Genomic DNA, 13380 nt, shown 5'->3' with positions numbered 1-13380 from the left:
CGCCTGAATAACTAATAAAAATAGAATATAAAAATAAATAATAGAAAATATAATATATAATATAGCTTTTTTTTAAAACTTAATTCTATTTAAATTAATATTTTTTATTTCTTATTAAAAAACCTAATATATATAAATTTATATAATCAAATAAAACTAAATTTTAAAAGAATATAAATAAGAATATTAATTAATAAGCTAGGCTAATTGAGAGTATATTTAGTAGTAGTCGATTTTATTACCTTTATAGCGCTTATAAAGTAGGTGCGCCTTGCTCTAAGAAATACTAAATAAATAGAGTCTCCGGGCTAGTAGTAGCTACTATAGCGGTCCAGTTATATATAGCTAGCTATTTACTTTTACTAATACCTATATGCGTACGGGACATCCTAAAAAGTGCGATAATAGATAATTGTTTTCTTCAAGTCTAATATGCGCTCTGCGCACGGTGCTAAGTATCTCTACTAATTATATGATGATGTATTATGCTGGCGGGTGGGTTGGTGCTATCTTCTCAACCCTTCGCATCGAAAGATTACTGCCTAACGATCCCCCGATTTCGCCCACCGAGGCCGCCCGCCCCCTTCGGTGCTTGAATGATAATCTAGGGGCAGCTCATGAAGGTGCTGTTGATACGGAGAGCAGGTCATACATCGACGATTTGAGCCTCCCTGCTGTTTGGTCGGAAAGGGTGGTCGTTGGTCGACGCCTGTTGTACGATGTCAACGAGCAGGCTTTGGCTGAAGGCCTGCCAACCGTACAACTGGCAACCTCTGCCTTGACATTCGGTAACAGATGCCCCTCCTACCTAGCCACAATCCGCTTTGTCATCTTCCAAAACTGCGACGCGTAGACCAAAGACCGCGCCAGGTGGAGTCGCGACGTGACGCGAAGATGCATCTTGTACCTGCGTACTGTGTCAAGTTACCCAGATGCACCGGTCGAGTAACTTCGCACCCGGCCACCACGAAATTGACAGCTATGCTGCTCTTCATCATTGACCCCTGCAATGCCATCGGCCACAACTTCGACAGCCCCATGTCTCCACGGCCTTGTGGCACTTCCCTCATCAGCGTGCCTTGTCCACCATTCTCGGACTGGCATGCACGTGTTGAGCAACGGATGGCGACCTCGTTTCCCCCTCGTTCGAGAGAGAACCACTAGATACAGCTTCTTTGGATAACCCTCCCTACTCCCGCCATAACACTACGTGTTTGCGCTGCAACACGCACACCACGGTCAATCGACCCGCGTTACTCTCATCCCGTTGCATGGCCTAACATCACCAGAAGCCGTACTTCGGCTGCCCACCAGGGTCCGTCCTGACCGGGCTCAGGTCAATTGGCCACAGATGCTGCGTCTCAGCCTCGCGTTTAACTGTGCTGTTCTCTCCTCGACAGGCGGCTTTGGGCGAAGGGGATATGTACTGTTGTGGACATGAAACATCAGCTCATGGCTGCCTTGCAATACCATTACGCGGCGCCACACCTCCTTCGTAGCCGTGCAATTCTCGACCTTGATTCGGTATTGTGAAGTCTTCATCAACTCGACTTTGGGGACCTTGGGAGACCCAAGAGATGATATCTCATCAAGTGCGGAATGGCGTCAGTACACACGTTCTCCAGTTTTCTCCATTTCTGCTCTTACATGAACCGTTTGATTGAAGGAAATAAGGGAAATAGGGCCGGTCCAAGTACGTACAGTGTACTGACGCCATTCCGCAATTAATGGGACCGGCATAACGTTGTGCATGCCAGCGTCTTCACTCATGCCACATCCATCCACGGCCGTAGATACTGTGAAGGCTGAGGAAACCTTGCATACGATACCATGTTTAGCCGCATGCCTGGCCGAGTATGGTTTGGAGAGGCTCCTCGGTGCCAGACAGTATGAGGTCATTGAGTGACGAAGTACCCCGATGAGACGTTTGCTCGGGTCTCGGACGTTGGCGTCCATGATTGAGTCCTTGCATCGATTGAAGCTGAGGTTGAGGCCTGTCACACCGTCACGAGGATGGCGTGACGTCCTGCCGTCTCGGGGCACCGAATTACTAATAATGCCCACTCAAACGTCAGCGATGTTTCCCACGTTAACCACCTGCCTCTGATATTCATAGTCTCCCTGTCATGAGTTCCACAACTCTGTTGGCTTGTCTAGTAACACTCCATGCTAGAGCCTTGTATGCTCGATGGACCTTGGCCACAGCCATGTGGAGGATGAAGTGTTCTTCGAGGTTGTAATCAAGACATGTCAACGTGCAACACGTCTTTAACTGATATGCGCTGACCACCTCGATGCCGATAGTTGTGACAGGGGGCCAGCGGGATGGCGGCCACTGGGCGGTTTCGTCTGGGCCACTGGCGGATCTCATGCGTCGGGAGCGGGTGATAGTGGTGCCGATCCGGCGGCGTTCGCGCCTCTGCTATTAGTGGGGGGTTGTCTCTGACTCCTATCGGTTGAGGCTCACGGCGACGGATTAGCCTAGGAGAGTCCACTGAGGCGCAAGTCGAAGGCATCCAACGTAATGCTGTCCGGTGCTCCTTTGACTTCACCAGTCTTGAGTCCTGGCCGTTGCTGGAGGGCGCAATCTGTGACGTCTGTCATCTTCGGGATTGTGTTCTGAATGCTGAAACTCGCGTTAGCCAACATCTTGGGAAATGAGGGAATGACTGACTGGCGACTCGAGGCATTTTCGCATGTGAAGAGTACCTTTCTACCCCTACAGAGTCAAAGTGCATGTCCTGAAGATGACCGTGTCTGATCTCAGGCCACTGACCTTTTGCTCGTTCTGCCGCGAATGCCTTGCTTGACTCAAGGCAGCATGCCTCTGAAGCTCATTGCGCTGCATCCTGATTAGAATTCGAAGATGGAACCCCACGAATGCAGAACAGGGGTAACTTATAACGGATTCGTCACCAATAATGCTTTTGCCCGCCCACAACAAGATGAGGAAGATGTCCAGTAGCTCTGCGATTGATCACGAGGATGCTGCCAATCGTCCCTGCGTCAAACCTTCTGCGCTGCTGCATACCTCACTCGTCAGCTCCTCCTTTGATTTTGTCGACGATCCTCGTCCGATGTCCGAAGGTCTCCGCCACGCACACATTGCCGTGAATGAAGATCGTGGTGCATTAGGGGAAGACACCTGCATCGATGACGTCGTGGCAGTCTCCGTTTACCGTGTTCCAAACCACCCTCTGTGACAAGAGGCAGATATGGACAGCTACCTTCGTATGCGGCATTGAGCGAGCCGACGAATTCGTCATGTCGGTTGACAGCACCGTTCCCGGTCGCTCCGAGTTCTGTGCCCCTATGGACATCTGAGCTCGGATGTGTTAGCCCATTGAATCTGAGATTTGATAACTTTGATCACACCAAAGGTTCAGATAGCTTCCAATGCCAGGTTTTGACGGCTGGGTCTCTGGAAGCAGATGCAAGAAAGCTCCCGTCCTTGGAAAATACCATTGAGGTCACACGTCCACAGTGGCCCCTGAACACACGTCTGTTTCGATCAGAGTCAAGTCCAAAAGATGTCCACTGCTGTGAAAATCACTAGCTGCAAGATGGGAGCTGTCGCACGCGACTGCGATGGTGTCCGCTGTCTCGACGAGCTGATCTGCTACTTGACCAGTACAATCACCTACAAGAACAATGCGCGTCCAGCCTTCGGTCCGAGTGATAGATGCAATTTGACGGCCATGATGTGAGACTGCGACTAGCCTGACCGAAAGCTGATTGATGATCTTGATGCAGTCCCCTGTAGCCCCCTGTCAGAGCTCTCGTTCTGAGAGGATGAAAAAGGAAGGCAACCGTATCTCAAGGAAAAACATGGGTAGATGGAGCTGCTATTGTCTTCAGCTTCACGAAGGCAGGAACCGCTCACAGTGTCCTATAGCTCAACAACGCTCGCTGTCGAGAATGACGCCAATGTGCTGCTGTCATATGAAAAAGCAGACGAAAGAGGATTGCCACGAGTACAGACTTTTTGAACGCACCTGCCGGTTCTCGTATCCCGCAGCTCAGCATTACCCTGAAGCTGATGCGAGTGTGGCTCCATCGATGGAGAAAGCCGTGGAGCAGACCGGATCGCCGGTGCTGAGCATTCTTGGACAGGAGTCTGTCGCAATGTCCCACAGCTTTACCATGCAATCAGAGGATGCGGAAGTCAGTACAATCATATCAGAGGAGAGATGCACTGAATTGACGCGGTCCTGATGTTCTTCGAGGGTTCGTAAACGTGGACACCAGGTGTCTGGTGCTATTGATGTCAAGGACCATCTTGGCTCATCAGCCATAGCATGTTGCCTCGCGGGACTGCTGACTACCAATGCCGAGATGTAGGATGACATGGGATCAACCTTGGTGAGGTCCAGGAGTAAGGCATGAATCTGATTGCATCTCGAACTGTTGGACCTTGCGACCCGACGGGCTTTCCGAGGTCTGTGAGCAATTAGTGCAAGCGCGCAGCGACGATGCCTTCTCCACTGACATCAAAGATTTGGAGTATTGATAACATCAAAGGCACCCCTTGATACGTCCTTCACAGCAGGCCCGAGTCTCCAAGCCAATGGAGAAAGTCTCACCTGATCAATGCATGGACTTGTTCGAAATGCAGCTGTCGAAATTATCGCCAGTAACATAATCAACCCAGTGTACAAATATACAACGGATCTGTACTTACGCTTGTTGAAATGGCACATCGTAACTGAAAAGTGCCAGCGGATCAGGATGCGAAACGCGGATATGTTTGGCGGACCCCAGGTCCATCGAGGCGATACTCGGGCCGCAGCGTCCTTGGTATGGTTAGTTCAAGCTTCAACAGAACCAAATTCTTGTAATGCTCGATTCCTGATGGCATAGACTTGTCTTGTCGCCCGAACAAGAACTCCTTCACCGATTGGTGTATGAAGTCACCAGCACCTCCGCTTATGTTCGTGACCCTAGTGACGACGGCGACCTGCTCTTCTATAGATCTGACAAGGGTTTGGGCTAGTATCTAGTCTTGGACCGGGTTCTCATTCGGGTTCGGTGACTCGGGCGCCAGGCTTTGCGGATCGGGGCTGTCTCGGGGCGGCAGTGATAACGTCGCCTTCGCCAAATCCCGCTTTAGCGATTATACGTAGACCGCCGGGGGTTCTCCGGGGAGCGGCGGTCATGGGGAGAGAATTCTTGGGGGAGAGGCGTTGGAGCTCGGAGGGGAGGAGGGAGAGGCATCGTTGGAGGAAGTGTGGTCGGAGGAGGTATGGTCGGCGGAGGTATGGTCGGCGGAATCGGGCTTGATGAGGGGTTTGTTTCGACGCCGAATGAGACATGGGTTCAGGAGGGATATGAAAAAGGGATCGCATGGTCCAAAAGTTATCGCGACTTTCTGGCATAGTCGAAGATGGTCAGCCAGCTCGGCCGAATCAAGCGGGCGAGAGGTAACAAACACGGCCGCCAAAACTGACCTACCATAATCCGCATCCAAACATTCACGGATGTTGGTCAAAATTTCTTCATAATGAGCCCAGAGCGAATTGTGGTTGTGCAGGGACTTTCTGCGTGTGTCTTCTGTGAAAGCGAGTCGGCTGATGACAAACTGAAGCAACCTAGAGGAATGTGTTTTTTGTGTAAGAGGCGAGATGACTGTGACACTGAGCTCAAGGCTGTAGCCTCTCAGGGCCCTTAACTTGTCTTCTTCGTGGTTGATGTAGACGTTTGCAGCCGCCGAATCAACCTCCTGGTTTGGTAGTTCAGAGACAAGACATTTATATCCTCTCTGGCGGCGGTGGCGAAACCTATGTCAATTCTAAACTCAGGACAAATAAGAACAATGACTTTGACGTGAATTCCCAGAACGAGAAGAAAGCTGGTGAGCTGCCCCAGATCTGAGGTTTACTGACCAATGGCTTCGATGAGTAGCATAGTGCTGTACGGGCATTCATGATTGACAGCATATACAAACATCCTGCCTAGAGCATCGCAGCTGCTGACGTGTTGAAAGAACGTCTTCCCAGCCCCTGAGTACTCGTGACTGTTGCGAAGAAGTTGAAGAAAAGATGACTTCTGGTTGAGGATCATGGGAAGAAGGCCACAGAGAACGGAAGTTACGTTATTCAGTCGGTCGTCGGTTGCCTGGTAGAAAGAGTAGAAGATCGAGTCGCTTCGACCTTTGAATCCGTCAGTCGAGCAACATAGCAGAATCGCCTTCCCTCTACCGGAGGCGTCTTTGATCTACAGCAGACACTCTCTGTTGCCAAATGAGGGAAGTCATCAGGGTCGAGTGTCTTGCGCCAGGAGCTTGGGAGTTCGCCGCCCTTGGTACGCTGAATGCGTATCTTGTCGTTACAGTGGGCCGGTGACTCGTAGTTCAGCCAGGAGTCGTAAGTCTTGAGAGGAGCGGCTATGGACGCCTATTCAGTTTGTTAGCAGTCATCCTCGTGAAGTCTGATGAATCCCTACTAAGATTTACATCTTCAGTGACGTGCAAGTCCCCGAAAACTGAGTGTCGAACGCCGGTGCCACAGAACTCTAATGGTTGATCAGCCCGTGCCAAATGTGACTGTCGTATAGAAGTGTTAGTGGGCAGACCGAGAGATCACTGACCGCTCCATCCTTTTCCCCTTCTCACCTTGAGTCGCGGGAGTAAATTTCTGAACCGCGCTGCGTCGTTCACACCCTCGTTGCGCAAACTCATCGCAACATGGCCTTCTCGCTACTCGATCCTACGGCTCAAATGGTAGCAATGAATCAATGAACAGGACAAAAGTCGCATTCGCTCAGTCCTCCCGACCAAGAGGTTCCCCAACAGGATTCTGACGCAGACTCACCGCGAGCTAGCCTGACTGTACGAAGCTCATGGTGAGACCATTGTCATCTACTGGAAGCCCATGATTCCTGCTTTTGGTGTAAAGGTGGAAGGGCCGTTTGCAACTGGATAGACCAGCCGCAAGAGCTGAACGATAGACTTGAGAGCCACCTATGTCAGGCAGCTGTCTCGCAGCCATGGCTTCAGCATCGCCCATTCCGTCTCTGCGAGCGCCATCGTCTTTAATTGTCGGACTCCTATTCTGTGAGGTAGATATGAAAACATACCTCGATAGGGGCTGAGAGCCCCGGTATTCTCCACGTTGACAGGAGCGCGGCGAGCACGCGGCGACCACCTTCCGAATTCCATTTCCTGCCTACTACTGGCAGTGTCAAATTTGTGGACAGAAAAGAGGTGAATCAGGCTTACATCGTGGCTTCGAACGGCCGTCAAATCTCCATCCGTACTGCCAAAGGCCAATTACTATTCCGGTGTGATTGTCGTACTAAGACTCGAAAATCCCATCGACCTCATTATCTCCTAATCCTCCAACTTGTATATTTTTATCGCCCGAACTCCTCGGAAATCGATCGATCTAGCGTAAATGAGAAGGAGCTTTCATTCGGTCTGACTGTGGCCTAATAACGTGCGTTTCTCTCCAAGCCGAAGCCCGAGAGGCGTATCCAATCTACTGCGAGCGAATGTCAGTATATGAGCCTGCAATTGCGATGAGGGGAGGTAGCAGATCACGTACTATTCATCACTTATCCGTCTTGTACCCGTCTTCATCCCGGCCGATGTACCCAATTAAACAGTTTCCGTGTTGCAGAAAATTGGGAGTGTATGTACTGAAGTTGACTCGCAGTCGATGGAATACGTTGGCTGGGCGACTTGTTGCTTGTAGTATGCTGCTGCTTCAACCACGCGTGGGTGGCTTGGCTTCTGCCCGTTGGAGCGGCAGAACGAGGTAAGCTGCCGTCGAACTGGCTGGAGGAAGAGGAAGTGCCGTCGATGTGGCTGGAGGGGAAGGAATTACCGTCGACATGGCTGGAGGAAGAGACTGCCGTCGACGTGGCCGGAGGTAGTGAGAGTGCTGTTGACGTGGTTAGAAGAGAGTGTTGAAGTGAACAGCAGAAAACGTGATCAGGTGATTGCAAACGGCCCTTCCACCTACTTACATTTGACGGAGGAATCGTGGACTCTACCCAATAACTTTCTCCTTTCCTATATAGATATATGTAGCTCAACACGAGAAGCTGAGCTTCGAACCGGCCGAAAGGATTGCCCTGTAACTTCCTCCTTCCATATATATATAGCTCAGTATGAGATACTGAGCTTCGTATCGGCCGAAAGGCTTGCTCTGCTGTCATGTATACCAACAGAGAGAGCTTGCCGTCGAGTTGGCTACAGGAGGTGCCGTTGAAGTGGCTGATGGGGGAGTTGAGTGGAGGAAGTAGGAGTGCCGTCGACGTGGGCTAGAGGAAATGGAAGTGCCGTCGATGTGGCTAGAGAAAGTGGAGCTACTGTTGAATCAGTCAGAGGTGGAATTGAAATAACAGTATCACTAACGTAGCTAGAGGAAGTTGAAGTGCCATTGACTGTGTCGTTGACGTGGTTAGAGGTAGAATTGACATGGCCACCGACGTAGCCGGAGAGAGTGGAAGTGCCTGGAAACAAGCGTTAGCCATCCTGGCGAAAATACTGGCACTTGTCTGCTTGTCGAGGAGCCAGGCAGACGGGGGGACATCGAGGATCTGAGCTGACCGCAAGTACGCGGAAAACGGAAGATGCCCGTAATGGGCAAGAGTCTTTGTTCAATTCGTATAGATGCTCTGGAAGAGATCTTTACCAATGGAAGTTTGAGATTCAGGCGAGTGTTGGATCTGGGAGGTGTAAGGAGGATAAGAACCTTCCGCCACGAGCTCGGGGGAGGAATCGAGGTAAGGTAGGCAACCTGAGACGCCCCGTCCCAGCGGCCAGCGGTCGGGTGGTCGAGAGCTTGTGGAAGGAGCTCTTTCCGTAAAGAGATTTGGAAGCAAGGGGTGGAAGGTTGCGGAAGTGACTCCTCCGCGTGAGGTCAACTTCTGGCGGAAGGAGGTGCACGTGATGAAACGCACTCTCGAAGCTTCCGTCTGGTTTCCGCAGTTAAGAGGAAAGTAGCACAGAGTCGGTCGTGTTCCTGCCAGTGATCTCTCCCCAAATGTTGACGCACCTTCCTCTTCTGTTGAGTCCCCTTCTGCCTGACCTGCGACGGAACCTGCCACTACACGAGGTAGGCGTATTCCAAGCACTGATAAATAAGGTAGGAGGCAGGGCATTCTTGCAGTCGGTACGAAGCCCAATAACCGCATATTGGACTGCGTTTTGGTATGTTTGTGACGTGCGTCCCAACAGTAGGTGTGTGGATGCGAGTTGGGAGGTGCAGATGGTGCTGTCCCTCATGATGAGGCACCCAGTCCGCTCCCATGATCAACGGTTTGCGTCTCTCCATTTATCTCTCAACAGGTCTGGTAGGTCCCAGCCATCGCGTTGCGAGAGGTACCGTTAATCAACATGTGATCATCCCGCAACAAGTTCGACGTGCCTTGCTTCGAGATAGACGGGAGGTGACACATTTGAGCGGATACTGAGACTAGCTCACAGTGGAAACCGTCCAAACGCTGAAAATTTACATTAGCCTAAGAGTCGCAAGGAATAATTTCGATTTCAAAACTCAGGATGCCAGCTTCACACAAATTTGGCAACGATTCGCCTGCAAACTGCGGGAGCCTCAGGTATGACCTCACTGGAGCCTTCTATGACCGAGGGTGTAGTTTAAAACCCTAGCGACTATCACCTGAAGGAGGGAGATGTATGGATCATGGAAGATAAGAGAGGATTCCTATGGCTTTTTGAGGCGTATGAATCATACCACAGGGAGGTTGTCGTCATGTTGGCACTAGTGGTGGTATGTTTCAATGGCTGCAAATGCCAGGAAAAATGGCGCGCCGACCAATATTAAGCTCACACTGGCTACGTAGACTTGTATATGAAGCACCAAGTCTAAAAACTCGACCGAACGGTATTGGAATTCTGACTTTGCGGGACGGGGGGGTGGGGGGTGTGACACGATGGGAACGACTTGATCGATCCAGTCATATTGCTTCCCAAGTGGCTTGCACTTGCGGTAGCGTTGTCTGGTGGCTCCATTCCCGATATGTTTTCCTACATTCTGACTGGACAAGACACCTTCGCCGGCGGCTTTGTACCCCAACAATTCGAGAGAACGAGTGCCAGAAGATATTCTCGTGTAAGATAAGTTGAGTTGAAAACCAGACCATAGCGAAGTGCCCGGGAGGGTCTGGACTCATCCTTATCTATCGGCAAGGACGCCTGTGAGTGTTTTGGGTCTGAGGCAACGTAAGGTAGAAGGTACGTTTTCACAAGCATCTGCGGGAGTCAACGATATCTTACTGAAGATAGCCAGAGCGGAAGGCACATCAGCGTGTGGCCGGAAACACAACGACAAGTACAATAAACGCAAACGTTAGGAATATCAGACAAAGCGACACCGTGCAGATCATGCTCCAATCCTCCCGTGAAGTTGAGACTTTCTCCCAACCTGAGTATTGTACGTACCTGCTGGTCTAGCAGTGGTAAGAAGATTCTTACTATTCGGCGACGAAGATGCCCACTACCAGCATCGCGACAAACGTTGCCAGATACCAGAAAAGGGGGGGAGGGGTGGAGTGGGCATCCGTGGACCACTTCATCAGCCGGCAGTGAACATGCTCGAAGGATCATGCCCTCGAGATGAGAAGAAGATTTTGAGAGACCTGCCCGGCGTGAATCTCTTACATGTCTGTGGGGCCTGTCACCATAAGGTAAGGTAAGGTAGATACGAAGTGAGCAACGCCGGCGACTGTGCGGACCACAAGCAAGGGAAGGCACGAGCAAAGTCTAAGGGCAGGCAACCCCTACCGCAGCTACCCCACCAGTCAGTGCTTACGCATGCCCAGGTCACGCATTCCCATCCCTCCCATTGCCGAGAAAACCGTGCCTGCCACTCCTGTAGAAGGCAAAAACTACCTAACCCAGACATGACGTGATACATACATCACGCGGAACGATGCAGCTGCCTAAGGTAACATGAGGACGGAGCAGATTATTCGTGTTGGGTTGGGTTACCAAGATAAAAGGCAAAAAGGGCGCATTGGGTAGGTGGAGCATGGTGGGTAGGCAGGTGGTTTGAGCCCATGCAGATGGGCCCTTACACCCGCTTACACCTACACAGAAATTGCGGGCTCTGCCCACCAACTTCCTCCTCCCACTGCGCGCAATAGACCAGTACAGAATTATTGAATTCGTCACGATCAAAAATGTTGCCCTGTCGACGGGTATATCAATAGTGTGGCACAGGGCGGATGTGCTCGGGCCCGATCAGCCCAGTATGTGCCAATCGGGCTCCAGCGCAACTCGCCAGACCTCACCCTTACAATCAGCCTCCCGCGCCTTCTCACAGCGATTTTTCCTATCCGGGAAGTAACTCATGTCTCTACCCAATGAGAGCCCGCCGCCACAACCTTAAAGCACTTAAGGTACGCCCCGCTGCGCCTGCCCACAAAAGCAAGTAGTGCCCACGGGCCACCGAGAACACTTACCAGCCGCATCCAGCCGTACCGGGGGAACGTCGGATGAACCTGCCCTGTGCTGGTGACTGGAAGACTGGACGCTGCAAAAATACCCAATGTCTCGGGAGAATTTCCGTGTGAGGCCGAGCGGGCAGTCGCCAGGAACGGTGGATCTGGAAGGCGGCCAGAGCCATACAAACGGGCCCTCCACTTACATACTAATTACCTCCAGAGGAGTCATGGGCTTCGCCCACTTCCATTCCTCCTCCTTCCACCTCCACACGTAGCAATGAACACCACTTCATTGACTCTTCGTCTCAACCGTACTGTTGCCCTACTGACGTGTATTCAACACTTCGCTGCCCGGCCTGGAGAAGCTGTCCAGAGCCGGGTTCTGTGAGATTGGAAGTCCAGTTCAACTACCAGTCAAGGGCAGCACAGAGGCCGATCGACCCTCGACCAAACCCTAATTGCCCCTCCCACCTGCGGTTGGAATCCATATCCCTTTCCCATCGCCACGCAGAATCAATTAATAGACAGCAATTGATCCTTCATCCCACAGAACCGGACGGTTCAAACCAATAGGTTCAAGAGGCGCGGATAATGCCTTGCTGCCCTCGGACGCTATGTAATGCAATACGTAGCTTGCCAGAGCCCGTGCGTGATTGTTATCCTGAGACATGAATGTGGTATGGAGTCATTTTTGTCGGCCCTGGTAGCGGCGTCTCGTGAATATGCCCCTTCATGAAGCTTCAGCATGGCCCGCTAACTGGCAGATATCGTCTCAGAGCGAGCTGTTTGGCCTTCTCTATCTGTGATATGGATATCTGCCCCGGAATGAAGTAAAAGCTTGAATGTCTCCTGACATCCATGCTACGCTACGCGATGGGGTGAGCATCCAATCACGCTGGTATGGAATATCCGTATCTGCGCCGCATTTGAGAAGAGCTTTGACCATGGCTTTAAGTGCAACACCTCATGCTGGGTAGAGGGGTCAGAACAGCCATAGCGAAAGAGGGTATCACGGTCAGTTGGTTGAATAACAACGCTGGCTCCGTTGCCAGCAAGCCACTTGAACTCACTATCTTGGCCCATGAAAGCTGCATGTCAATTCTCGTTGGCATCGCGGCGTTTTAGATCGGCTTCTAGGCCCGCGACATCGCCAGGCTCGTCGTTCGCCGCCGCCACTCCCACAGCACTACCAGCGACTACGAGGCTAGCCACCACGTTATCGGCGCGGACGTCGGAGCGCAGCGTGCCGTCGGGAACGCCTGCCACTGAGAAAGCTTCGACGGCGCTGACGATGTTGTGTCGGGTAGCGCCCAGCTTGACGGTGTCCTCGGTGAGCTTCGTTGGCAGCGACTCGGCCACGCCATTGGGCCGCGAGCTACAACGACTTCTTCAAAATGGCCTACGCCGCGCCGCCGAACAACGGCGTGATGATGCCGCACACGATCATAAAGCCCAGCGAGAAGGATTTAGCCGAGCGCGGCCGGCCGTTGATGATGAGCAGGATCATCCGGGGGAGTGGCCCCGCCTCTTGGTGCTCTCCATCCACCCGGCCGGGGTGCGCACGCCGAATAAGGCAATCGCATTACCGGTTCCGTCCATGCTTGTCCCTTTGCTAAGAGGTAGTCTCATTGCCGCGTCTTGGCGATATTTTGCTGCTTCTTCGAGGACCTCGGCTCTGTTATCGCCTGCGTCAAGTGAAAAGCTTTCTGTTGGTGTACACGTCAGCAGGGCAAACCTTCCAACCGGTCCGAAGATCAATTATCATGATGTCAAACTGCGTATGTGAAAGGAAGATGGAAGTTGGTGAGCAGAGTCCATGATTCCTCCGTAGGGTGTAACTTGGTGGAAGGGCCGTTTGCACCAGCCCGACAACCTTATGAAACCCCTTTCTCTGTCATCAAAACTCCAATACTGGTATAGTGTCTACACTGTGGGCAGAAAAGGCAGCGGATTCGGGTGAACTCGTGGCTT

General features: G+C 51.8%; 3 protein-coding genes across 3 annotated transcripts; all 3 read right to left on the bottom strand.

The window, feature by feature from the left end:
- Positions 1-1282: 1282 nt before the first annotated feature.
- CCOS01_16419 (uncharacterized protein) lies at positions 1283-2848 on the bottom strand (the record flags this gene model as incomplete). Its single annotated transcript, XM_060464555.1, has 5 exons — positions 1283-1426; positions 1489-1584; positions 1702-1994; positions 2288-2588; positions 2777-2848. 5 exons carry the CDS (start codon positions 2846-2848, stop codon positions 1283-1285), a joined length of 906 nt encoding a protein of 301 aa, XP_060304871.1.
- Positions 2849-5015: 2167 nt separating this feature from the next.
- On the bottom strand, positions 5016-6676 carry CCOS01_16418 (uncharacterized protein; the record flags this gene model as incomplete). The annotated part of the gene is made up of 6 exons (XM_060464554.1): positions 5016-5368; positions 5452-5719; positions 5941-6149; positions 6218-6392; positions 6452-6541; positions 6611-6676. The coding sequence occupies 6 exons, from the start codon at positions 6674-6676 to the stop codon at positions 5016-5018; spliced, it is 1161 nt and encodes a 386-aa protein (XP_060304870.1).
- A 5828-nt stretch (positions 6677-12504) lies between these two features.
- CCOS01_16417 (uncharacterized protein) lies at positions 12505-12916 on the bottom strand (the record flags this gene model as incomplete). Its single annotated transcript, XM_060464553.1, has 2 exons — positions 12505-12784; positions 12849-12916. 2 exons carry the CDS (start codon positions 12914-12916, stop codon positions 12505-12507), a joined length of 348 nt encoding a protein of 115 aa, XP_060304869.1.
- Positions 12917-13380: the final 464 nt, after the last annotated feature.

The sequence above is a fragment of the Colletotrichum costaricense genome, assembly GCF_030867565.1.
Source record: "Colletotrichum costaricense strain IMI 309622 chromosome Unknown Scaffold_30.1, whole genome shotgun sequence".
NCBI classification, from domain to species: domain Eukaryota; kingdom Fungi; phylum Ascomycota; class Sordariomycetes; order Glomerellales; family Glomerellaceae; genus Colletotrichum; species Colletotrichum costaricense.
Note: the sequence above shows the minus strand (reverse complement) of the source record. Positions and strands in the feature narration are given on the sequence as shown.